The 26,229-nt window shown below is 43.1% G+C and overlaps 1 protein-coding gene across 1 annotated transcript in view; it reads right to left on the reverse strand.

The window, feature by feature from the left end:
- LOC122799362 (HORMA domain-containing protein 2-like) overlaps positions 1–26,229 on the reverse strand; it is a 1,372,365-nt gene that overhangs the window by 201,730 nt on the left and 1,144,406 nt on the right. The window contains exons 5-6 of the mRNA XM_044068364.1: positions 21,069–21,139; positions 20,387–20,503 (exon numbers count right to left, since the gene is read on the reverse strand). Coding sequence (XP_043924299.1) covers positions 20,387–20,503; positions 21,069–21,139 — 188 coding nt within the window. The remainder of the gene's footprint in view (positions 1–20,386; positions 20,504–21,068; positions 21,140–26,229) is intronic.

Below are 26,229 nucleotides of genomic sequence, written 5' to 3' on the forward strand. Positions count from 1 at the left end.
GGTGGAGTCAAGATCTTATCCGGATGTTTAGGGATTAGTTCCACGGTGTCCGTCTGCTTCCTGGCCCATGAGGTGACCAGGTCTACCAGGGAATCTGTGGGAGGGAACACCTAGGAAGTAGATGGGCCCATGCTGAAAGCCTCTAGGAACATGGATTTGTCAGAAGAAGGTTTTGGGGCAGGCCAACCTCCCTGCTGGTGCAGGATTTGGAAACATCCTTGGGAGGTGACCTGGAAGAACCTTCCCCATCATCCAAATCCGTGTCCTCAGTGAGGGACTCGGAGGAGTCCAAGTGCCTCCTCTTACACATATGTTTGGGAGGCACGTCTCTGGTGGGGCTCTCTGGGGGGAAGGGAACTTGCAAGTCACTGGTTCCTCAGGGGGAACTGCCTGGGACTCCTACAGCACGGGCTGTCCCTCTGCTAAAATGATGGGATTCGTAGACAGAGCCTAGGGAGTCAGTGCGGAATCCAAGGAAATAGTCAAGGGTCCCGAGCCAGTGGAGAGAACCCTTTTTACCACGTCAAATGCCAAGGGAGAATGAGCCAACTGAGGTACCAATAAGGAAGCCGCTCTTCCCGGATCCAATGTGAGAATTGGAGCCGGGATCAAAGTGGACAGAGCTCTGGGGGGGAGGGGGACTTGGCCTGACAATGCCAGAGTCGATGAAAAGTTCCGCTCCATTGGATCCAACACCCAAGCTCCGGCTCTGAGTGCCACTCGGATACGAACTGGTCAGATCTGACACGCTCCAGGCAGCTGTTGGCGTCGAGGAGACAGGTACTATTGGTGCCGACTCCCTGACTAAGGCCATCCTTGGATCCGAGTACTCCAAACCTGGTGGACGGATCGGAGAAGGAAAAATTGGTGTGAAAAAAGGAAGCAAGCTCCCCCCTCCAGAGGGAGAGGGGGCTTGCAAGACCCCCATCTGGATCTCAGTACGAATGAACCTCCTCATTATTTTATCCATGTCAACTTCCAGTAAGCTACACGTGGATCTTGACGAGGATACGGACTCCGATCTAGCGGGTCGAGGAAACTAGGCCCTAGATGAAGGACGTGTCTCCTCTGGCTCCGGTGAAAATCTCAGTGATCGGAGCCGAGGGGAATCATGGATCCTAGCCTGACTTTTGGTGGGAGTAGAAGAAAGGTCTGGAGACATCTTGCATTTGTCTGGTTTGTGCTTGTCCGATTTGTGCTTTCTCTCTCCTTCTCTCTGCCTCTTTTCCGCTCCACTTCCACAGGCTTAGAAAAGGGAGGTTGAGTCCCAGCCTGGGAGGGGAGGAGAAGCAAGGGCAAAAGAGGAAGGACAGCTGGCCACAGCAGCCGCTGTGACCGAAGCAATGGATGAGGCAGCCTCCTCAGAAGTGGGTAGAAGGCCTTTTAGGGCCAACTTAGCCTTCCTGTCCTTTATAGCACATGGGTTAAAACCTACGCAGATAGTACAATCAGCACTCAAATGGGCAATGCCCAAGCACATCACACAGAGTGTGACCATCTGCAGGAGACAATTTGTAGCCACATTCACTGCACCTTTTGAAGACAGGCTTGGGGTCAGCCATGTCTCTACACAAGAAAAATTCACTCTAGAGAAGGAAAAGGAGAAGAAAAAAATAAAGAAGCTGTGTACTTACCATAACGTTCCATGTGAGTTGTTCATCTCACCTTCATTCTTTACTGATGGGTTCGGAGCCGATCTCTTGCCTCCGAGTTGGTACCTACTTCAAAGCTCGAGGATTTCAAGTAGCTTGAGGCCAAGTCCCAACCCTATGATGCACCCTGAGTTACCTCAGATCTTGTTTGCTGCATATAATAATACCATATTTCATTCTATAACTCCATAAGAAAGAAGGGTTGATTGACCAGGAAGGATCTAGCATCTAGGTCTTCTGAGACCCCAGGAGGGAGTAGGAGGGAGGGACATAAGAATGAAGGCGAGATGAACAACTCACATGGAACGTTATGGTAAGTACATAACTTCTTTATGTGAAATTGTTCTATCTCGCCGTTCATTTTTTACTGATGGGTAGCATCCCAAGCACCATCTACCTCGGGTGGCTCATGGGAGTATATTTCTCAGGACAGTAGATCCAAAGGAGGCCATGTTTTTAGAGGCCCTGTCAACTTTGTAATGAGTGATAAAGGTATGAGGTTTTGACCAAGTGGCTGCTGTGCAAATGTTATCAACAGGTAGTCTGGCAGAAAAAACAGAGGATGTAGAAACTGCTCTGGTTGAATGAACTTTAATTTTTTGCTGTAAGGGTATATTGGCAGCTGAATAAGCAAAGGTGATACAATCAGATAACCATTTAGACAGAGTTGTTTTAGCCACTGACATACCCTTCCTTGAATCTGGAAATGAAACAAAAAGCTGGTCTATTTCCTGAAATCTTTTGCTCTATCCAAATAAAATCTGAGCTGTCTGTGAACATCAAGTTTGTGCAGCATGTACTCTAGGTTGTTTGAATGGTTGGAGAAGAAAACTGGAAAATCAATAATTAGATTAGTTTCAGTGCAAACTTTGAGTAAGAAAGAGGGGTTTGTTCGAAGTGAGACTGTCAGCATGGAAAGACAAATAAGGAGGCTTGATGAACAAGGCTTGAAGCTCTGACACACTGCTGGCAGAAGTAATAGCCACTAAAAAGATGGTTTTCCGTGAACAACAATTTGAGGTCACATGAAGAAGCTGGTTCAAATGGTGGATGAATTATGTGGGAAAGCATAAAATTTAGATTACATGGAGAATAGGGAGATTTCACAGGTGGTCTAATACGAAAGGTCCCTTTGAGAAAAGATTTGGATAGTTTGTGTGACATAATATTCAATCCTTCAAATCCCAGATGAAAGTTAGAAATGGCAGCAGGTTGAACGCAGACTGTTGCTGCTGCAGCTCCTTTATTGAATATCATGGTTAAGAATTCAAGAATAGAGGCCATAGGGGCTTGGTAAGGATCAATATTGTTTTTAGAGGCCCATATAGAGATTTTCTTTCCATTTGCTGAGATATAGCTTCCTCGTAGATGATTTATGAGAGGATAGAATAATTTGCTTCATCTCATTGGAAAGGTTATGGAACCTGGCTATGATGGGAATTTGAGCAGCCAAGCTCTCAGCTTCAGGGACTGCAGAGAGGGATGAAGTTCCCCCAATGAGTGTGTCAGAAGGTCCGGAACTGGGTCTAAAATCCAGGGGTAACCCAAAAGATGAAGTCGAAGGAAGAGGAACCAAATCTGATGAGGCCAATGAGGAGTTATTAGAATAATGGTCCTTCGCAGTACTTTTGCTTTCTGTAAAACCTTGGGTATCAATGGCATTGGTGAGAATGCATAAAGGAGACCCGGGGGCCAATCGTGAATGAGTGCATCCTTTGGGGTTTCTCCCGGAGGAGGAATCAGGGCAAAGTAACTTCTGCATTTCGTATTCATGTGACTGGCAAAATGGTCACAGCAAGGCTGGCCCCACCTGCGGAATATCCTGTCCATTATTTCCATCTTGAGGGACCACTCGTGGGGCAACAAAATTTCTCTGCTCAGTTTGTCTGCTATCACATTGGATTTCCCCAAGATGTGCGTTGCTAACAGAAAGCGCTGGGTGGAAATAGCCCACTGCCATACTCTGAGGGCCTCGCGACAAAGGGGGTATGATCTGGTTCCTCCTTGTTTGTTCAAATACCAGACCACTGACATGTTGTCCGTCTGAATCGCAACTGTACCCAGAGGAAGAGAGTCCTGGAAGTACTGCAATGCCAAAAGTACTGCTCTCATCTCTACGACATTGATATGCAGATGTGTCTCTTGATCGGTCTATGTGCCTTGGACTGTCTTTCCCTGAAAATGCCCTCCCACCCTATCAGGGAAGTGTCCGTGGTCACTGTGGCCGCTGGAGGGGGTAGCACAAATGGGCGTCCTATCGTAACATGAAGTGAGGTCAACCACCACTGAAGATCCTTTTTGCAGGAATTTGTGATCATTATCATGTGAGACATGGGGAGCTCTTGGTATGACCATTGAGTGAACAACAGCCATTGCAGTATCTGCATGTGCATACGACCCAGTGGTATGGCCAGAACTGCTACTGCCATCATTCCTAACAATTTCAGAACATTTGATATTGGTGCTTTGTTTTTGGATATTAGACTGCGGACATGCTGACGGAGAAGTAAAACTCTTTCTTCTGGGAGTTTTAGTGTGGTGGTTGTGGTGTCCAGTTCTGCTCCGATAAAGATGATATGCTGCGATGGTGACAAGGCAGATTTTTCTGAGTTTATTGTAATGCTCAGCTGATTGCAGAGTGACAGAGTGGACTCCCTGGCCTGAATGAGTTGATGCCTGGTGGTGGCAGTAAGGAGCCAATCGTCTAGGTACGGAAACACCTGGAATTATAAACATCTCAGGTGAGCCGTAACCACTGCCTTGCATTTGGTGAACACTCTGGGGGCTGTAGCAAGACTAAAGAGCAGGGCTAGAAACTGGTAATGACTGGCTCCAAGCCAGAAACACAGATGATCCCTGGATGGCCTGGCCATTTTTATGTGGTAGTACGCATCCTGGAGATCTATCGAGCACATCCAATTGTCTTTCCCTAAGAAGGGAAGTATTGACTGAAGCGTAACCATCCGAAACTTCTCTTTCTTTACAGATTTGTTTAGTCTGCTGAGGTCCAATATAGGTTTCCAGTTCCCTGTCTTTTTTGGAACTAAAAAGAATCTTGAGTAAGTTCCGGATCCTGTCTGGTCTGCTGGGACTGGTTGGATGACTCTTTTTCTTAGCAACATCTGGACCTCTGCTGTTGCTTGTTCCTTGTAACTGGGTGGAACGTCTGGGGTTTTCCTTGTCGGTGGACGGGGTGTGGCGAATGGGATGAAGTATCCTCTGGAAATGATACTTTGTACCCAGTTGTCATTTGTTATTTTGATCCAGGCACCTGGGTACAAAGATAAGCGACCCCCGACTGCCTCCAGAGCAGGACAGTCGGGCCTCCTTTCAGGAGAGCTGGTAGGGCTTCCCAAAGAAGTGATCTCTGTCGCCCTGGTTTTGCAGACCCCCTCTGCCGCGAGGGTGGAGTCTTCCATTATTGCCCCCTCCTCTGTCCCTGGGAGGGGGGGTTCACCACGTGTGTCTGGAAAGGCTCCTTGGGCTTTTCGGAACCACATTTTCCCTCCCCTTTGACCCTTGGGATATGGTCTGGTAGGGGTGAAAAAATGGACTCCGACAGCAGACAGAGTCTTTCTGTCTTGCTCACACCTGGTTAAAGTTTCCTTAACTTTGGGCCTGAAAAGGGACGAGCCATCAAAGGGGGTATTCATGAAGGATGACTTGAAGGGCTCTGCGAAGGAACACAAGCGCATCCAGGAGTGTTTCCTAAGAGCAACTCCTGTACCCGCTGCCCTACTCGTTCCATCAGCTGCATATGAAATGAGGCGCATATACGTGTTCACTATGGAATTGAGGGTAGCAAGCTGGTAGGCAACTTTGTCTGTAACTCCTGCAGCTACTGTACCCTGAAGAATCTCCCATCTCTTTAAGGAGATCTCTTTATAGTCTCGTAAAATGGGTTAAATAGTTAAGGGAACGAAGTGCAAAGGTCGGTGAACTAAACATGCACTTCCCATATATCCATAATCCTGGACTCTCTGTTAGGAGGATGGATAGATGAAGAAGTTTCAGACATTTCCTTTTTGGTGGCTGCCACCACCACCATGGCATCAACTGGCACACCTTTGGTCAATAAGGATTTATCTAGGGGGGCAGATATGAACTTATTAGGCCTCCTAGGGACATGCTTCATGGTGTCCAGAGACTTCCACCGCCCTTCATGAGACCAGCTGCATAAGCTCAATGAAGGGCGGAGACACCCAAGAGGTGGAGGGCTGAGACCCAAAAGCCTTCAGGAGGACCGGCTCGTCCTCAGTAGGGTTGGTGGACTGCCACTCACCCCTCTGCCTAAGGATTTCCAGTATCTCTACAAATGAGATATCCTCAGAGGGGGACCCTTCTGATTCATCCAAGTCAGTATCAGATGTTAATGACTCCTGAGGGGAGTCCAAATGTTTCCTCTAACACAATCTCTTCCTGGGAACCTCTTCAGTGGGAGCTTCTGGAGAGGTCTCGGAAGAGCATGGGCCACCCAATGGGGCTTTCTGAGGCTCTGGGTCTCTGCACTTAGCTAGGATCTGTGAGGCAGAAGCAGACACAGGCACTTTACGGGATGAAGAAGCTGGACCTGAAGTTAAGGATGTCTTGGGAGACATAACTCTCCTCATGGCTTTGAAGGCACCCCAGCTCCGGTGCAAAGGGACCGACGGATCCGAGGAAAACATCGATACCCCTGGCACCGGGACAGTGGGCTCTGAGCCCGAGGTAGGAGCCGAGCAGTTAGCCAAGCAGTTGCAGCGGCAAACTAGATCTGAGGTAACTCAGGGTGCATCATGGGATAGGGACTTGGCCTCGAGCTACTTGAAATCCTTGAGCTTTGTAATAGGTGCCAACTCAGAGCCGAGGGATCGGCTCTAAACCCATCAGTAAAGAATGAACGGCGAGATAGAACAACTTCACATTACCTGTTTCCCACTCAAAACCACTCACCACACTAAGGGGGGGAGGGGAAGCAATACACACTACCAAGCTAACAATAAAAACTACAGGAAATATTTTAATACATGACGCACCAGCGGGGAGAGGAGGAGAGGAAACCTACACTAAACACTTAACACTCAAAAATGTAAGAAAGAGCTGCTTAAAAAGCAAATAACCCACTCACTAACTCGGAGCTCAGGAGATCACGATGCTTCAGGTAAGCCGCGGCAAATGAGATCTGGGGGTTGGAAGGTAGTGGAGGTGTGTTATGGGTAAGGGAAGGAACTTGGAGCTCGGAGCAGATGCTATTGAATCTGCCGGCTCAGATCCGATACAGATCCAGTATCCATGGGTTGAAGACCAAATGAAGTAAACTACTTCAGATCATTGGTTAAGAATTGATACAAATTATATGACAATTGTGTAATATTTATAGACAGTTTAGACAATTTGTAGAGAAATTAAAGGTAAGTTAGTCTAGTACAAACAGGAATTGCAATATGAAGTGAGAAAAAACAAGCTTGGTATATTTAGAGAGAAAGTTAGGGAAGAGAAATGGATAGAAGTAAGGAAGTAAGTGTAGAAGGGACAGTGAAATATATGGAATGGAAAGGTATTTGTTCACATTTGGATATATAGTTTATACTGGTTTTGAACAAGAACATAGCCAGATTTTAGCTAGGAAGCCTTTCAGAGTAGTTTTGAAAGATAGGAGGCAGGGTATTGACCTAATGGATACAGGTAAGGAGTTCTAGGCCTTAGCAACCTTGTACAAGTACAGACAGTGCCCAGCAGATGATAGGTTTATAGACAAACAGGAGTTTTTGGTCCCTGGATAGCAATGACTGACTGGGAACATAGTTGTATAAAATGTTTTTTAATGCGGGACAGGCAGATGGGTGCTGGATAATTATATAGATAGTAAGAAGCTGTGTATATCTTAGTTGATAAGGCAATTCTAACCAGTTTAGGCTTTTTAGTGCTATATAGTGGTGGGTTCTGAAAGAGGTATTTGCTGCAAATTTAGCAACTTTGATATAGCATTGTTCAAGTATTAATTTTTGTGAAGCCTGGAGGTTAGTAAGGATGGGAGCCCCATAAAGAAGTGTGGGGAGGAAATAAGTAGTGGCAAGTGTAGTTTTACTTACACTGGTGAAAAAGTTTTTGGTTCTGTAAGCCATCCCTAGTTTTTGATGAGTTGTTCTTATGCAATTTGGTATATGCAGGTCGAATGTAAGATTATCATCCACTATCACCCCTAATAATTTGCTATGAGAAGTGACTTCAATGGTTGCATTAGGTGAAAATGTTAAAGAGGAGGGGACCAAGTATAGAGCCTTGTGGTACACTGGTGGTGACTGGGAGATAAGGAGAAAACACAGAGTGCCATTTTGCTGAATGATACTTATTGGACAGGTAGCTTTTAAACCACAGAAAAGTGGGCTGAGAGAGACTTAGGGAGGACATTTGAAGTAGAAGTTTGCTGTGGCAAACTTTGTCGAAGGCTTTAGACAAGTCTAAAAATATGGAAGAGACTAGTTTGCTGTTATGTCTAGCTTTATTGACAGTATCTATATAATTTAGTAGGGCAGTGATTGTATTATTGGAAGGACAGAAGCCATGTTGTGTAGGGGGTAGGTGTTCTTCCTGCATGAGATAATCTAGCAATTGTTTCTGAATACATTTTTTTGAAGTTTTTTAGCAAAGGGAGGAAAGATTGCTATAGGTCGAAAGTTACGAATGTCTGTTGAATTTCTTCCTTTGTGCAGAGGGATAATGTGTGGCTTTTTCCACAAAGAGGGAACATGGGATTCCTGGACTAAACTATTTATAAGGATTGAGACAGGATAGGCAATGCTATTGGCTGCTGTTTTTAGGTACTCACTTGGAAGGTCATCAGATGAAGAAGAGCATGGCTTAAGTTTATTTTAGAGTAGTTTTATATAGGATGTGAGCACAGTTTTGAAGGTGAGAGTGTATGTGTTGATATGTGACTGTTGGGCAGGGTTGGAATTAGATGGTGAGGAATCACAGGTTAGAGATGCTATACTTTCTATAAAATAACAGCTGAACTGTATTTTAGTTTTGAGTAGTGAGTTACTGGGATAGGGGTTTGGAATGAATTGTTGTCTGGGATGTAAGACTTCTTTAATGGATGTACAAAATGTTTAGGGTTGTGTTTAATGTTATTCTGAAAGTTATTATAGCATAGCTTTTTGTCTTCATGTATTTGTTTTTTAGTATGATTGCAAAGCATTCTGAAGTTTTCAAGATACTGAGGTGCTTTATATTTTTGCCATTCTTTCCATGCTTTTGTTCTATCCTGAATTATCATTCTACGCCTTTTGAATAGCCATATTGCATTATTTGCTTTGCCTATGTCATAAGTGATAATTTAATAAAGATGTTTTTTGTTTAAAAAAAAGATTCTAGAGTAAAATCTTTGCCTTTGTGTATCATAGGCAGTGGTTCTATGACCCCTGCTTCTACCATGTGATGAAGCACTGAGGAAACAGCTCTGTCTGCTCTGATGAGTGTGAGGGAATTCCCATGAGGGAGGAAGGATTCTCTATCCATTGGCAATTATTCCCAGAACCCATTTGTCTCAGACTATTTGCAGCTAGGGTGCAGGGTTGAGAGGCAGCCTGGAGAAGGGGGAAAATGGCAGGAGGGGAGTAAGGTTGTTCTGTAACAACATAGTTATTTCATTGCAGGGGGTGATCCTATTTCAGAAAGGACCCTTCTTGTTTGGTTTTGAAGAATTATCCTACTGCCATTTCCTTCTGGATCCCTGAATTCTGTTTGGTTGGGATTTTTGTTTGTTCTTTCCCTTGAAGGAAGACACGTTGTTTGGGGAGAACTTGGGTATATGAAACATGCATTAATTTGCCTGTGTCATTCCAGTGTTTGAGAATCTGTGTAACAGAGGGTCCAAACACCAATACAGAACTTAAAGGTGCATTCAAAATTTCAACTGACAGATCATCAGAGAAGTTCTGATTATGTAACCACGTATACCATCTTAAAAAAAGCAAAAATTTTTCAGACTGTGTCTGCACATTCAGGCATACTCATAAAGGATGTTTTGAAATCTGAGTCAAATTAGAGACAATGTTATTCATATAAGACTTTTGCTCTACAGGTAAGCAAAATAATACTAAATGAACACACACACTGTAAAATAATTTTCCACATAGCCTTGATAATTTAAAATTCTAAAGACTAGATTACTAGAAAGAGGCAGCCTTTTCCATGAAGATCTAACCATTTTCCTTCTTTATCAGGAGGCAATGAATTAGATGAAGTCAAAGACTTTTTATTTGGGCAGGCAGCTGGGGGGACCACAGCTGGGTCAGCAGTCAAATGAGAAAAGAGACCTGTCATATTCGAGAAGACCCTATATTTTCTCTAAACTTTTTTAAGGGACTGCTGGAATAGATACTGGTGTCCTGCATGCAGCCTTATAAATATCTTCCATGACTGGTAAGAGAATGGGGGATAGCCATAGAACTGGGCACCTCATCCTCTGTAAGGTCATATACCTTGTGTAGCACTGGGGTACTTCCAACTGTTTCTAAGCAAAAACATCACTAAATCTAGCAGACAGCTGAGGAAAAGCTAACACTTGTTTGGACTTAAGCTCAGCTTCACCTTCCAAAGAATCAGAATGACTGGACTCAGTGTCAATTATGAAATCCCATTATCCTCATCAGATTCCTTATCATTTTCTGAAAATGCAGAAAGGACTCTAGACAAACACAAGAGCTATGCATGGGAACACAACCACCAGAATTAGCTGTCTGCAGAATGCTCTTAGCCAAGAAAACCAGATTAGCCTTATAAACAGCTATAAACTGATTATCAGTTGTATAATGAAGCTGCTTTTTCTTTTCCTTATGACCTCCACTACTAGATAAAATATCTCGGACAGAGTATTATGCCTGGCAAGGACTTTCATACCCCAGACTACTCCTGCCCCTAAAGAGTTTGGTTTCACATACCTAAGCCATGGACTGGAACAGCCCTGGAGAATATGTCTAAACTGTGTTCCATAGTGGCCAGCAAACCTACACCAGAGGAAAAAGGCAAAGCATAAGTGGTCTGCAGGCTAAGCAGATGCCCAAACAGAATCACAAACCTTAGGCTGAGGCATATTTTTATTTTCTTTGATGGGGGAGTTAGAATCCATCAAATCAGGTGGGAGAGAACACCAGCCAGAATGATAAACTGTCAGTACCCAATAATGTAACACAAAAAGCACTTAAACTTTCTAGTAATAAGTATGTCCCATTATAACTAAACTCTGCCAAACTGTGCTATCACAAAAAAAAAGTTTGAAATGTATTCAGAAGTCTTTTATAACTGAGAAAAGTTAAAGAATTTCCATATCATAAAGTCCAAACACCAAAGCAAAGTGTTAAACCATTGTTAAAAATTAGCTCCACACACTTTAACTACATTAAACCAGCATAAAATAACATTTAATAGCGATTTAAACTGTTTTTCTTGTCAGTGAGAGTAAACACTCCACAGTACATTCAAATAATTTCATTCTTGGTCAAACTGAAATTCGATGTTAAAAACACACAGAGAAAAGTCATACATAAAGGAAATAATTTGGGGCCTATAGTAAATGCTCGAAGTGGCGTTCCATCGAATGCCTCTTCATCATGTAATCACTGACCTCACTAAACTGCGAATGTTCAAAACAGGGATTTCTTTCCCTGGGAAAGAAATCGCTTGCACTAAAAACACATACACACCACTTCAAACATAACAAAGTGGGGGGCTTCACCCCCCCAACTAAATATACCAACTCCAAGATTGCACTATAGTGGGTAAAGGGCAATGTCACTGCTCAAGCCAAACAATTTTTTTTCTCTGGGAAAAAAAATCCCTGACCTGAGCCTTCTCTATTTTTTGATTTCGGTCTATATGTGTCAGTGAAACGGCATTCGCTGTAATGCTGTTTCACTGATCTAATATAGACCCAATAATTTGTACATGCTGAAAACATCCAAGTTCTGCAACATTTTCCTTTCAAAAGATTAAAATAAAGCAGAGCAGCAGTAGGTACAGGTGCAATTAATTTATGGTTCTGACTGCACAAGATAGCCCCTAGTGTCTAACAGCAAACATACACACTGCATTTCTGAGAGAAATACTGAATTTTTTTTTTCAGAAACGGTAAAAGCAAGCATTTGTAAAAAGCAGAAGCCAAATAAACACTGCTAAAGCAGAAATTGCCACAGAAATTACTGTAAACTCTGACAGAAATAAAATATTATATTAAAATAAAAACACAATAAATCTAATAATAAAGTGGGAGGAAGTGGATCTCCATATCAGGGCTTATTTGAGTAGTAAGCCAGAAAAAATCACCAATGGATCCTGTGAAGAGTTAGAGGGCCTTCTTTTTGGATGACAGAAAGACTGAACACTCACTTCTGTAACAGCAGAATGCTCACCTCCCAGAATATTATCAGCCAATCAGCTGTCACAGGAAGAGGGAGGGGAGTTTGAGCTTTTCTAAGCTGGCTAGTATTGGGTAATGAGAATGATGAACATCTCCTCCTCTTCTGAGTAACTTGCATGAGGCTTATCTTCCTGAGTCCAGAAGAATTATGAAGGGAAGGCTAAGAAATGCAAAGTGATGTACCTTTGTGGGGATGTGGTGATACAGCCAACATTGTGGGTAGAAGGGACCTGTTATAGCTAAGAAACCTAGGTCTCTGGGGATTGATAGTGCAGATCACACTGGGTAACCCTATATAGCTACCCCTTTGCAAACTGATTTTAGTCAGACATGCACTCACTATCCATTTGACTTGATCATACTTACATTAGGGTATGTCCAAAAAAAAGACAGATCTTGTATGAGATCTCCCACTCAAGGAATCCATACTCAGCTGTGAAAGAGCTAACCTAAATTATTTGTTTTTGTGTTTTATTAAATTATTTTTATCCTACTTTCAGCATCTTGATGCCTTGTTTTGTTTTTAAGGAATCCATATTCATGACAGAAAGTGATCTGGCTCTCAGCAGAAGTCATCTTTATAAGAAATCTCCCCAAGGAATAGAGTCAGACCTCAAGTCTTCCATGAAGGAACCCTGTTCAAGACCTTACATCAACCCTAGCAACAATCTCTTAGATGAAGAATGAGAAATGTTGTGAGTTGCTTCTGCTTCCAATCTGTTCACAAAAACAATGTTAGGGAATAGCTTATTTGCTGCATTTCTCATAAGTCAGGTAAACATGAGGACAAAGACCCTGTGGTTAAAGTCCCATTAGAAAACAGTGCAACTGGTGAGAATAAACATTCCAGCATGGGAATACTGGATAGGAAACAGAAGACAGAGTCGAGGACTTAGGCATAAACTCAGTTTTTACTCTACATTCTTCTGCCACAGGACAAGTGTCCTTAGACTGAGGACTGGCAAATGCAACTTCTAATCAAGCTCTCTTCTCTGCCTATCTTCTAATGTGTTTTCTATAAGTCTGTAAGTGACAATGAAGACTTCAGGTTCTGACAGATGCTGGCAGCAATGACAGCTGATGACATTATATGAAGTTCTAAGGCAGATGAGCCAAATACAGTGATGGTTCTGCTTTGGTATCTAATGATACTAACATTTCATGAGTTTTTGAGACTTACTTTGAGAATTTTATACTGGCAACAGACATGAATACTTTCCTTCAAGGACTGCAAGAAAAACTGAGTGGTGGGAAAGGAATGAGCACTACTTCTGAAAGCATCCTCCATAACCCAGGTGCAGAAGATACTATTGTGTGACTCTCACAAAAATGGTACTAAGATTTTTACTAACCATAGAACAGAGAAAGAGTTGCAGTGCGCCATTATGTTAATTTGCTATCAAGCAGTTTTCGCGAATTAAGACCTTGCTTTCTAAGAGATGGCAGTTAAGCTGCCAGAGTCACTTACACCTTATGATCCTGAGGCATAGATTTCTTAGCTTCACCTTCCTACGGATGAAGATGTTTCCTGCGGATCCTATGAAGAATATTTCCTGAACAGCTCATGAAAATAGAAGTTATGTTCTTACCATAACGTTCCATGTTAGTTGTCTTCTTCTCGCCTTCTTCTTGCTGGATGGGTTGGGGCGACCTGGCTCCGCCACTCTAAAGCTCGAGAGTTGGTTCCACCGGCTCGAGGCTTATCCCACAATGCTAGGCGAGAGTTACCTCAGATCTCGTTTGTAAGCTAACCCCAGCTTATAACAGAAACAGTATAACTGTAAAAAACAGAATCCACCTCTAACAACAGGAAGAAGAAGGGAAACCTACATCCTGAAACAAGAAATATGCATAATAGCATATAGCTAAGAAAGAGATGGTAGAGAGGTCACGATCACAACTCCTCTAGGTCTGTCCAGGCCAGGGGAAGGAGAAGACAACTAACATGGAGCGTTATGGTAAGAACATAACTTCTATATGTTAAGTTGTCTATCTCATTCTTGCTGGATGGGACCTAGCACCTTGTCCCGGGTGGCCTAACGGAACAGACTCCTGAGAACAGTGGAACCAAAATTAGCTCTATGCCTAGAAGCTAAATCCAACTTATAATGGGAAATAAAAGTGTGAGGAGTAGCCCAAGTAGCTGCACAAATGGTGTCAATAGGCAGTCTGTCTTGGAAGGCTAGAGAAGTAGCCAAAGCTCTGGTGGAATGGGCTTTAGGCTTATTAGGCAGTTTTGGTGTCTAATCTCATAAACAAGGGTAATCAGAGATGTTAGCCATCTGGATAAAGATACCTTTGAAACTGAAGTCCCTTTCTGCTTTCCGCTAGGAGACAAACAGCTGATCAGATTTTCTGAATTGTTTGTCCTGTCCAAGTAGTACCTTAATTGACGATGAACATCCAGACAGTGTAATTTTTGTTCAGACCTATTTGAATACTCGGAAAAAGACAGGGAGGTCAATGCATTGGTTTAGATTTGATGTTGAAACCACCTTAGGCAAAAGGACGGGTTAGTTGAAACTCTGTCCTTATGGAACACAAGGTAAGGAGAACGACAACTGAGTGCTTGAAGTTCTGAAATTCTTCTAGCTGATGTGATAGCCACCAGAAAGAGAGTTTTCCATGATAATAACTTTAAGGAACATGAAGCTGCAGGTTCGAAAGGGGAAAGAATCAAAGAAGCAAGAACTAAATTTAGGTCCCAAGGAGAAGGAGGATTTCTTACAGGAGGTCTGAGAAGAAAAACTCCTTTCAAAAAGGCTTTGCAGAGTTTGTGGGACATTAGGGCGGATTCAGAAATACCCACATGGAAATTAGAAATAGCTGCCAATTGAACCTTAAGAGTAGATGGAGATGAACCTGCATGGAAGAGTTCAGCAAGAAAATCAAGGACTAGTTGGATGGAAGCGGTGAAAGGATCTATGTCCTTTCCTTGTGCCCAATATGAAAAGCGTTTCCACTTACTCAAATAAATCTTTCGAGTGGAAGATTTATGGGAAGCTATCAAAATATCTCTAACAGAGTGAGATAATTGAGGAAGCCTGGCTACGGTTGGAAGTGGAGGAACCAAGCAGTGAGGTTCAGAGAGAGGAGGGAGCGATGAAACTGACCCGACTGATGGATCAAAAGATCTGGAACTAGGTCCAGATTCCACGGTCGCTCCAAAAGAAATCGATGCAGAAAGGGGAACCACACTTGTCGAGGCCAGTAAGGAGCAATGAGGATCAATGAGGCCTTCTGAGCGATAGCTTTCTGTATTACTTGAGAGATCAGTGGGAAAGGAGGAAATGCATACAGAAGTCCCGGGGCCAAACTTGGACTAAGCGTCCCTGCTGGGTTGGCCTGGTAAAGGGAATAGAGTGAAGTATTCTCTGCACTTGCTGTTTTGGGGAGTAGCAAAAAGATCGCAGCAAGGCTGACCCCACTTGAGAAAAATCTCTCTCACTACAGAGTCTTTCAGAGACCACTCGTGAGGCATGAGAATAGCTCTGCTCAACTTGTCCGCAATGTGATTGGACTTCCCGGGATGTGCGTTGCTATCAGAAAACGCTGAGAAGAAATCGCCCATTGCCACAGTCTGAGTGCTTCTCGACACAGGGGTATGATCTGGTTCCGCCTTGTTTGTTGATGTACCACACTACAGACATATTGTCTGTCTGGATTGCAATCGTTCCCAAGGGAAGAGAGTCTTGAAGGGCTTGCAACGCTAAAAGCACTGCTCTCATCTCCAGAACATTTATGTGCAAGTGGCATTCGTCTGGTTGCCATGTGCCCTGGACTGTCCTGCCCTGATAATACCCCCCCCCACCCGATCAGGGAGGCATCCGTTGTCAGAATAGCAACCGGAGGAGGTGGAACAAATGGTCTCCCCAACAGAAGCTGGGGGGAAGACATCCACCACATGAGATGCTTTTTGCACGCTTGCGTGATCATAATGGTGTGAGACATTGGAAGTTCCTGGTATGACCATTGAGAAAAGAGCATCCACTGAAGGATTCGCATGTGGTATCTGGCCAATGGAAGGAGGGGTATGGCCGCTGCCATGATTCCCAACACCTTTAGAACTAACCTGGCTTTGGCTCTGTTGTAGTTGAGAAGTAGTGATACCAATTTTTGAATGTCTGATATCCTTTGGTTCGTTAGTGTTGCAGACATGTTTACAGTATCTAAATTTGCCTATGTAGGTAATAGTACAAGGCGACAACACAGACTTTTCGCAATTTATTGAGATACCCAGATTTTGACAGACGAAAGTGTAATCTCTGGCCATCAGAAGGAGATGCTTGGTGGGAGCTGTGAGGAGCCAGTCGTCCAAATATGGAAACACCTGGAATCCCTGTCGTCTCAGGTGAGAAGCTACCACTGCCATGCATTTGGTAAACACCGGGGCAGTGGTGAGACCAAAGGGCAGGGCCCTGAATTGAAAATGACTGGTTCCCAGCCTGAAGCGGAGGAATCTTCTGGGCGTCTGTTCATTTTATGTGATAGGTCCTGAAGGTCTATAGAGCACATCCAGTTTCCTTTTCCCAATAGGGGAAGAATGGATTGCAGCGTGACCATCCGAAATCTTGTTTTCTTGACCGATCTGTTCAAGATACTGAGATCCAAAATTGGTCTCCACTCCCCTGTTTTCTTTGGACCTAAAAGAACCTTGAGTAGATTCCGGATCCTAGTTGGTCTGCTGGCACTGGCTGAATAGCTCTTTTGCAAGCAGTTTTGAAATTTCCAAAGCTGCTATATCCCTTTGAGCGGGTGGAACATCTGGAAGGGATTTTTGACTGATTTGGAAAACGAAGAAAGGGGATAGAATAACCTTCGAAATGATGGACTGTACCCATTTGTCTTGTGTCAAGGATAGCCAGGCTTCTGGGTACAGTGACAATCTTCCCCGACTGCCTCCGAAGATGGGCAGTCGGGCAACACCTCAGGGATGCTGAAAGGGCTTATCGGAGGGCGTTTCTCGATTGCCCTGGTTCTGGACCCCTGCCTCTAGGCGGCGTCTACCATTGTTGTTCCCCCTCTGCCTCTGGCGGGAACCGACTCTGTGCATCAGGCGAAGTCCCTTGAGATTGTTTACGGAACCACATCTTTCCCCCTTCTGGCCTTTGGGGTAAGGCCTAGAAGGAGTAGAAAACGGACTCCGACGGCAGAAAGGGTCTTGCCATCAGTCTCGCACCTAGTCAGGTTTCTTTCACTTGTGGACCAAAGAGATGATCCATCAAAGGGGAGTTCGTGAAAGACGTCCTGAAAGGTTCCATAAAATTGCATAGCCGCATCCAGGCGTGCCTATGTAAGGCTACCCCTGTTCCTGCGAGCTCTGCTCGCTCCATCGGCCGCATAAGAAAGGAGGCGCATGGAGGAGTTGGAAATAGAATTAGGATAGCCAGCTGCGTGTTCATTTCTCTTGAAACCCGCAGCTGTAGGGTCCTTCAGCATTTCACTCGCTTCTTTGATCAAGTCCCTTTGAAGACGAGTGAAATGGCATAGGTAATTCAGCGACGCATAGTAAATGTCGCTGAGGAGAACATCCGCTTCCGTACCTATCCATGGACCTAGATTCCTTGTTAGGTGGATGGACAGGCACTGAAGGATCAGCCAGTTCCTTCTTTGTGGCGGCAGCTACCACCATAGCATCCACAGAGACTCCTTTTGATAAAAATTCCTTGTCTGATGGAGCTGTGATGAATTTGGAGGGTCTCCTGGGAGTGGGGTCCACTGAATCAGGAGCCGTCCATGCCTTTTAGTAACCACCTGCATGAGGGGGTCGAAGGGGGGCACACACCCAGGAGGTGGAAGGACGAGAGCCAAACGCCTCAAGATACACAGATTCGTCCTCCGAAGGGTTGAGGGCTGGCCAATTTCCCTCTGTTTAAGGATCTCCAGAATGTCTGCAAATGAGACATCTTCAGAAGGGGAACGGGGAACCCTCAGAATCATCCAGATCTGTGTCCGGCGTGATAGACTCAGGTGAGTCAATGTGCTTCCTCTTGCACTTCCTCTTCCGAGGGGCTCTTCTGCCAAATCAGGAGAGGCCTCGGAAGAGGATGAAATCCCAAAGGGGCTCCTGAGGAGTTGGCTCTCTGCGGTCCGGGATGAGGGAGTGAGTCGACTTACCCTGAGGCAGCATAGAGGGAGGGGCTGACGGAGCCGACTGTGGAGTAGAGCCAGGCTCTAACACACTCCGCATGACCTCAGCACCCCTGTCAGGCAGAGCCAGAGGTCCCGCTCCGAGGAGCCCCCTCGGCACCGACAGTGATGGCTCGAGGTCGATGTCGGAGCCGAACTCACCAGCACCGAGGGAGAGGGGGTCGGACAAGGGTCGATGCCACTCAACCTCGGAGCCGGAAGTCCGCCGAGATTCCTCCATGGAAGAAAGCGGAGCCGGCAGCGGGCCGAAGACAATTGTCTCGGCTCCGAGGTGACCACAGTCTCGGTTCCGACGACCCGGCTCCGAACTCAAGAGAGTCGAAGGAGGAAGAGTTGATGGACGGGGCAGGCACCGACTGATGAGTCGGGCTCTGAAGCATCTGGGCTAGTGCCTCGGACTTGAGTAGTCGACTAACCACCCTCTGAAGGTCATGATCGGACAGCCTCGATGACCTAGAGGAATGAGACCTTTGGCTCCGTTCAGACAGCAGGGGAGATCCTGGAGCCGAATGAACGGAGCCAAGAGAAGGTGACCTAGACCTCTTTCTGGTTGTCGGCTCCGAAGATCTTGTCGGAGCCGACACGGGTACTCGATAACCTCGGCTCCGGCGGGCGAAGCCACAGAAACTGTGGACTGAGTCTTCGGCTCCAGCGAGCCGATAAAGGCAAAGGTTGAACAACCTGAGGTCTCGGCTCAGAAGCCGGGCCGAAGACCTCGATGCCTTGGAGGGCTTCCCTGTTGAGACAGACAGGGAATCCTCAGGCTTCAACAAGCCTCTCAGAATAAGCTTGTTTTTTTTCCTGCAGGACCCTGGGGCTGAAGCCATGGCAAACAGCACAGGAGTCCTGCAGGTGCAAACCCAGACAATAGACACAAGAAGTGTGGCGTCTGTCAGAGACATTTTCTGACAGCACGCATCACACTTCTTGAATCGAGACCTTTGCTTCTTTAGACATAGCCTAACTGGTGAACACAAACACACACTCAAACACACCAGTTATACCTTGTCAAAATAACTACTTTAGTAAAAATACTAAAAATAAAGTACAATAAACAGTAGTTAAACTACACAAACACTCCCTAGGAAGGGAAGGCCCAAGGCCCAAGGGAAGAACTAAAAGTTCTTTTAAACAAAAAGGGAAAAAAAGGGGGATAAAGTTCAATGAACTACACTAATTTGATAATAATTAAACTAAAAAGGTAAAGAGTAACTTTTAATAGAAAAAGCTTAAACTCACCAGGAACCGGTAGAACAACCAACCTCGAAGCTGTAGCGGCAAACGAGATCTGAGGTAACTCTCGCCTAGCATTGTGGGATATAAGGGGAGCCTCGAGCCGGTGGAAACAACTCTCGAGCTTTAGAGTGGCCGAGTCGGAGCCGAGGTCGGCTCCGAACCCATCCAGCAAGAATGAAGGCGAGATAGACAACTTAACATTGGCTATTACATAGTCACAGAAATTGAAAAAACAACTATGAAAAAATAGCATCTGGAGAAATTCTGGTCTTATGCTAGATACTTTTCAAAGGATAGAAAGATGATGACGTCAAATGACATCAAATGACTATAGCGGAGTCTGCCATTTTCCATAATATGCTTTCACATGTCTAGGTCATGGGAGAACCAGACCCAATTTATACAAACAAGATATGCAAAGATATGCTCCAAGGTGTGGCACAAATCCGCTGTAGCATTTCTGAACATAAAACAGTTTTTAGTAATTTAATGGTTCACAAAAATGCAATAATTATGCAAAATCATTAGATCAACAAATGTAAAGATTTACATTGGCATTTAATTTATTCAAACTTCCATAAGTGCTCCACAGACTTGACGTTACTGAAGAAAGTACTACTGCCCTGAGGCTGGATCTGAAGATGCCAAGCATATGGAAGGGAGCATTTACCAGTCTGCTTTGACAGGTGTATGCCCTACTTTTCTTTGTATGCTTCTGGGACAAAACAAGTAGGGACCATAAACATTTGCTGATTTCAGTTATCATTTTAGACTTTTCAGCTTGTATAATGAGCAGCCTAAGTGACCCCTCCAAGTGTGCCTCTCTGAGTATCAGTGACTTCATAACTTTCAGAAGTAGCAACATACATGGTAAGTGGAAGGGTTATTATGAAGCTGAGAAAGATAACTTAAGAGAATTTTAACTATCTGTTGCATACAGTGTACTTACAGACTGGTCATTGTTATCATCATTTCTAGATGTTTTCAAAGCTTCTAGCAATGTGGGACCTTCTTCAGGCTGTTGATTTTCTTCTTCACGGTGTATTATGCTTTTTGTCTTTTTTGTCTTTTAAGATATACAATGTAAGAAACAAAAAAAATCATAATCTAGATAAGTCATAGGTCAAATCAACCATTCCAAAATAAAGATCAAGCTAAAAAGTGTCAACATCAGATATGTGAAAACATATTATATCCCAGAGACTTCCCATACTCTGGAACAAACTACCTATCTATATCAAACAAAGCTCCTCATTAGCACTCTTCAAGAAAAATCTTGATTGGATGGGAGACAGGAAATTCTCCCCAGGGACCACTTCTGTGGCTCTGCTCGACAAGGGCACAGGAAAATAATTTTCTTGGGTGGCGAAAGCCAGGGTACCTTTTTGGCTAGGTTTATATAGGCCCTAGGGCCAATAGCCTAGTACCTACCTATGAACATGAAATATGCTTTACGAGTGGTAGGATGCTTAATACTCTAACTGAAATAAAATACGTACTATCAAACTGCATTAGAAGTGAATCACATTTGACAGTGTCTGACACTAAGATGACCGCTAATTTCAGTCGTGTTTTTTTTTGTGTGTGTGTAGGGGGTCATTTAGAAATGAAATAACTTGAGAGTTACCTACCTCTATAAGGTTTGCAGAATTAACCTTAGTTGGATTGACTGTGTTCCTTTCTTCTTCATTTGTCCAAAAAGCTAAAACAATAGTATTAAGCATTTATCGACTGTAAACAAAGCAAGAAAACAAAACATATCTATCTACCACAACTTCAAATCTGGATGAGAAAATCCATTCTTGCTAAAGGCAGGACTAATATTGCCAAGTGTCAGGTAGCTCAGCATCTATAACTTTACAAAGCTAATAAACCCTTTCCTTTTACTCATAATACTCTGCAGGAAACCCTTCCTCTCCAGATCACTGGTACACTGTACAAAAAAGGCAGCTTAATCAGAAATGTCTAGACCTAGTCAGCAAGAAGAGTGAGGGAAGGTGAGTAGGTATGTTGATGATGGGACCTGCTTATTCAGATCTATTTTTATGGTAAATACATACCTTTTATATTTGTTATGAGGAGCTCCATCTTCCTTAACAGCATGAAAGAGTTCCAACCTTATCTTTCTGTGTGAACATGCACAGAAGTTATGTACTTAACATAACGTTAGACCTGCATGGTTTAGAATCATCCTCCTCTATTAGCAGGTTTAACATGATTTCAATATTGACTGTCCATCACCTCAGCAAAGATGCCAGCTTTCCCAGACTTCACCTACTCCCCATTTTCATAATGCCAAATGCATCTCTTCCTCTCCAGATCTGTGTCTATGCCCCCTCACAGCCCATGTAACAACAATACAAATGAACAGCTCCATCATGCACTCCCCCCACCCCACTCAGTCAGGCCAGAGGAAGGAGGATGTAAAGAAGGATGAAATATGGCCATAAAAAAGTACAGTTGTATACAGAAATGTACCATAACACTAGATGTTTGAATGATCACTACGGTAGTAGCATAAGCTATATGAGTTATATCCTGTTAAGGAAATAAGAACTGGCCAACTTCCAAAGCTTCAGGCTACTTTCCACTGGCTCAAATAATTTCTCAGCTCATGCTGAGCTACCTAAAGAAAATGTATTAGGTGCCAAGCTCCTCAAAGCTTTCATAACAACTGAGAGGGAGAGAGAGAGAGAGACTAAACCCTGAGAGGACATTGGTAGGAAAGTTAAAAACATGTCCACACCCTGGCATGTAAAACACAGCAAAAACCAAGGAGGATGCAGAAAAAGAGTGGCTAGCACTGATCAATTGTTCATGTACTGTTATGGTAAGATTACTTACACAGCTGTACAATGTTATTCATATTGAACACTAATGCATTAGCCTAAAATATACAGGGAGATTACCATAACTTAGAACAACTAGGAAGTGGAAGGGGAAGAGTCCAGGAGCCCCAGTAGAATAGTCCTAGACCTGGAAAAAGGAAGTTACTTTATAGTGCTTTGTAAAAGTATGCACAGAGGACCAAGTTGCTGCTTCTTGAATACTTGTAGAGTCCAACCCTTTCCAAAAAGCCATAGGCGAAACCAAGGCACTGGTAGAGTATACCTTGACTCTGCCCGGAATAATTTTGTGTGGTAGGAATAACAAAAAGTAATAGCCATAAGAATCAATCAGAGGAGGTTCGAAAAGATTGGGAAGAGAGACTGGAAAAGCAATTTACAAGGAAACAATGAGAGGACATATGTATACATTGCCACTAAGTATGCAACAAAGTCCAGAAGGTTTAGAATTTTTACTTGGAAGTCTTCATATAGGAATTTTTAAACACCAAGCAGACTTCAAAGCTTTTTTCTACAGGTGTATAGCACATCTTGGAGGTCTGATGGGGAAGAAAAAGGTCACTTGGGAACATATTTTTGGGAGTGTACTGAGTTGACAAGATTTTAAAAATTCCTTACAGAGTACTCTGTCAGAAATACAGGGCAAGCAAATTGTTGTAACTGAGGAAATGGGTGTTTTGAGCTGGAACACAGGATCTGAATTGTCTAGACATAGTACGGCCTTACTAAGTTTAATGTGGTTTGCTGTCCAAAAAAAGCAATTACTAGAAAATGAAAATCAAAGTCTAAGTCAACTGTATTTGATGTACTGAATATTGTAAAAAAAGATAAAAAAAACTTGAAGAGTGGACTTTAGAAAAGGGAATGAGCAAATTACAATGAAATGAAGGGAAATTGTGTAGGAATAATACATGCAGAATAATGTTCAGGATGAGGAGTGAGGTTTAAGGGAAGGCAGAAATTGAGTAATGCATGTAATGCTGGCCTAAATGAGAGACACTATAAATAAAGAAAACATATAAGTAATATAGAATGTATGTAAATGGAAAAATGCTAATACAGTTTTTCTTTTCTATTATTGTATTTATGCCTATGTCTTCAGTGATAATTTAATAAAGTTGTTACAAAAAGATAATAGTCTGAGGCAACCAATTTGAAATAGTCTGCTTTGATACAGATTGCCCCTTCTTACCTTCACAAGAAATGAACAACTGATCGGAAGTTCTAAAAGATGTTCTGTCAAGATAGTACCCAAGTTGTCTGTGTACATCCAAGGTATAAAGTATCTTTTCTCCCTCATTCATGTGCTCAAAAAGTTACACAGGGAAATAGATACATTGCTTAAAGAAAACCTGAAAACTACTTTAGACATAAGATTAGTTTTCAAAGAAACTCTGTCTCTGTGGAAAATGAGATAAGGCTGACCCACCATAACAGCTTGCAACTCAGACACCCTTTTTACACAAGTCAGAGCAATTGGTAAAGCTCAAGTCAGCCAGATGAGTTGGTTTAAATAGAGTGAGTGTTAGCTTCTCTAATACAAAATTAAGATCCCAAGCATGAACCACCTGTTTTCTTGGAGGCTTCTAATGTAGCACCCCTTTTTAAAAACATTTTCACATGAGATTCCATTGAAAGAGTGGGATCCATGGGCAGATATGCTAAAATGGCTGAAAAATGAATCTTGCAGAGGAATATAACAGATCATAGGAAGTAACTCACAAAAATATTGTAAAACTAGAGAAACCTTTTTCATTTGCTTATTTTCTAGTAACAGGCTTTCTTGACCCATCAGTAAACAGGTGCCTAAAAGGTATTAAGACCCTATTATCCAAGCGGTCAGCTGTAATTGTTTGGGGGTCAAGATCCAGCAAACACTCCTTTGTTTGTATGAGCAAACCCAGTCTGTGAAAAAGCTTGTGGTAATTCCCCCTGGCCATTTTCAAAAGAAGGGAGAACAACTGTTGCCTTGGCCAGATGGGGGGGGGGGGTTACACCACAATGATCATGGAGGATTCCTTCCGAGTCTTCAGAAATACTCTGGATATCAATGGAAAGGGTAAACAAGCATACAGGAACATTCCTGTCCAATGTAAAGAAAATACATCTGTCTCTCAGGCCTTCTTGTATGGAATCCTGGAACAGAATTTTGCCAATTGATTGTTTAGAGAGGAGGCAAAACGGTCTGCTTGAGGAATTCCCCACAGATGGATCAAATCTTGGATGACCTCCTGATTTAGTTTCCATGTGTGAGAGTCTGCCCTTGTCCTGCTCAGTTTGAATGTGACACAATTTTGCTCTGAAGAAATATAAGATACCAGTGGCGTGAGACTGTAAAGCTATATCTCATACATGATAACAAGGCTAGTTTGCATAGGGATTAAGATCTGGCTCCACTTTGCTTGCTTGTTTATGTACCACTTCACTGTTCTACTGTCAACAGCTACTTAAAGAAGCCCTGGGGACCAGAGATGATTCAGAGAGTTGATAGCCTTTACAGGAGCTAGCATCTCTTTTGTTCATGTACTTTGGCCAGTCTTTTTTTGTCCTAGAGACATTACACTTTTATCCCCCTTAACACTGTTTCCCCAGCAATGTTGGAGGCATCTGTTGTAAGTGATTGCTTTGGAGCAGAAAGACATAAGGGGAGAAGGGGAGTCCTGGATTTGGGGGGTATTTGATGTCTCCACCAACTGATTTCTCTTTTTACAAATCCTAGAACTGTAATTTAAAAAGATAATGCATGTTGGTTCTGGGGCCAAAGAAACTTCATATACCACTGTAACTTTCTCATGTGGAGCCTTGCAAGGGGTATCATGAGAATCACAGATACCAGGAGACCTAGAACACTGAGCTGTTCCATTCCAGTAACAGTAGTTTGAGTTGAAACATCTGGAATAAACCTAAATATAAATCTAATTTTCCTGTAGACAAAAAATATTTGTACTGAGGTGTCTAGCAAACAGCCAAGAAATACAATCCTGTGAGATGGAGCCAAAAATACTTTTTAATTTTCTCTTGGAATCCCAGCCTGTGTAAGAGATCTCTTACACAATGCAGAGATTCCTGACACTTTGAAAAAAGACTCTGCAAAGATAAGCAAGTTGACTAAATATGGAAAATGTAAATACCCTGCAGCCTGCAATGGACTATGACAGGAGCTAGATACTTTGTGAATACTTTTGGAGCAGTGGATAGTCCCGTGGGAAGGCAAAGAACTGATAATGTGATCCAGACACATAAAACCTCAAGAAACACCTGAAATCTGGAAATCTGGATGAATAGGAAAGTTTGATAAGTATCTTTTAAATCTAAGGTTACTAAGAAACTCAATTGAGGAAGAAGGGGTAACAGATTGTGAAGTTAAAGATCCTTCTTTTGCATGAAAAACATTCCCAAATAAAATTATTTTCTCAACTGGGAAGGAAAAACTGCTTCTATTATTCCATGTGACATCACGTGGCACAGGACAAGAGCAAAGAAAAGGGTTTGATCTAAAAGATGATGAGGAATCCACTGAAAAGGAGGACTTTCCTACCACTGCCATCTGTATCTTAGCTGAATCAGTTTCAGAACTCATTTTTCTGAACAAAAAAATATGTTGCCAAAGACAGAAATGGAGATTCTGAACTTCTGAAAGGGATAAAGGACTGTCAGGGAGGGAGGGGAGACAAGTTCCCTTAAGAGTAATTTTGTCTTGACTGTCCTTCATTCTGGGGTGTTCCATCTTTCTTTTTGGAACCTCCTTACCACTTCTTTTTAAATCCTGCTCACCAATATTCTGCTATGACTGTTTATTTTGTTTCTTGCCAAAATTGGGCAAGGGAGCACAAAATCATTTGGAAAATTTAGAGATGGAGGTCTGAAAAATCTGAAACAGCTTATCTCTTTCATCACATTTTTTGATAACATCTGCAGCAGAGGGTCCAAAAACTAAATATCTGTC

This window comes from Protopterus annectens, chromosome 4.part0 (genome assembly GCF_019279795.1).
Source record: "Protopterus annectens isolate FY-2018-M chromosome 4.part0, PAN1.0, whole genome shotgun sequence".
Lineage (NCBI taxonomy): Eukaryota > Metazoa > Chordata > Ceratodontiformes > Protopteridae > Protopterus > Protopterus annectens.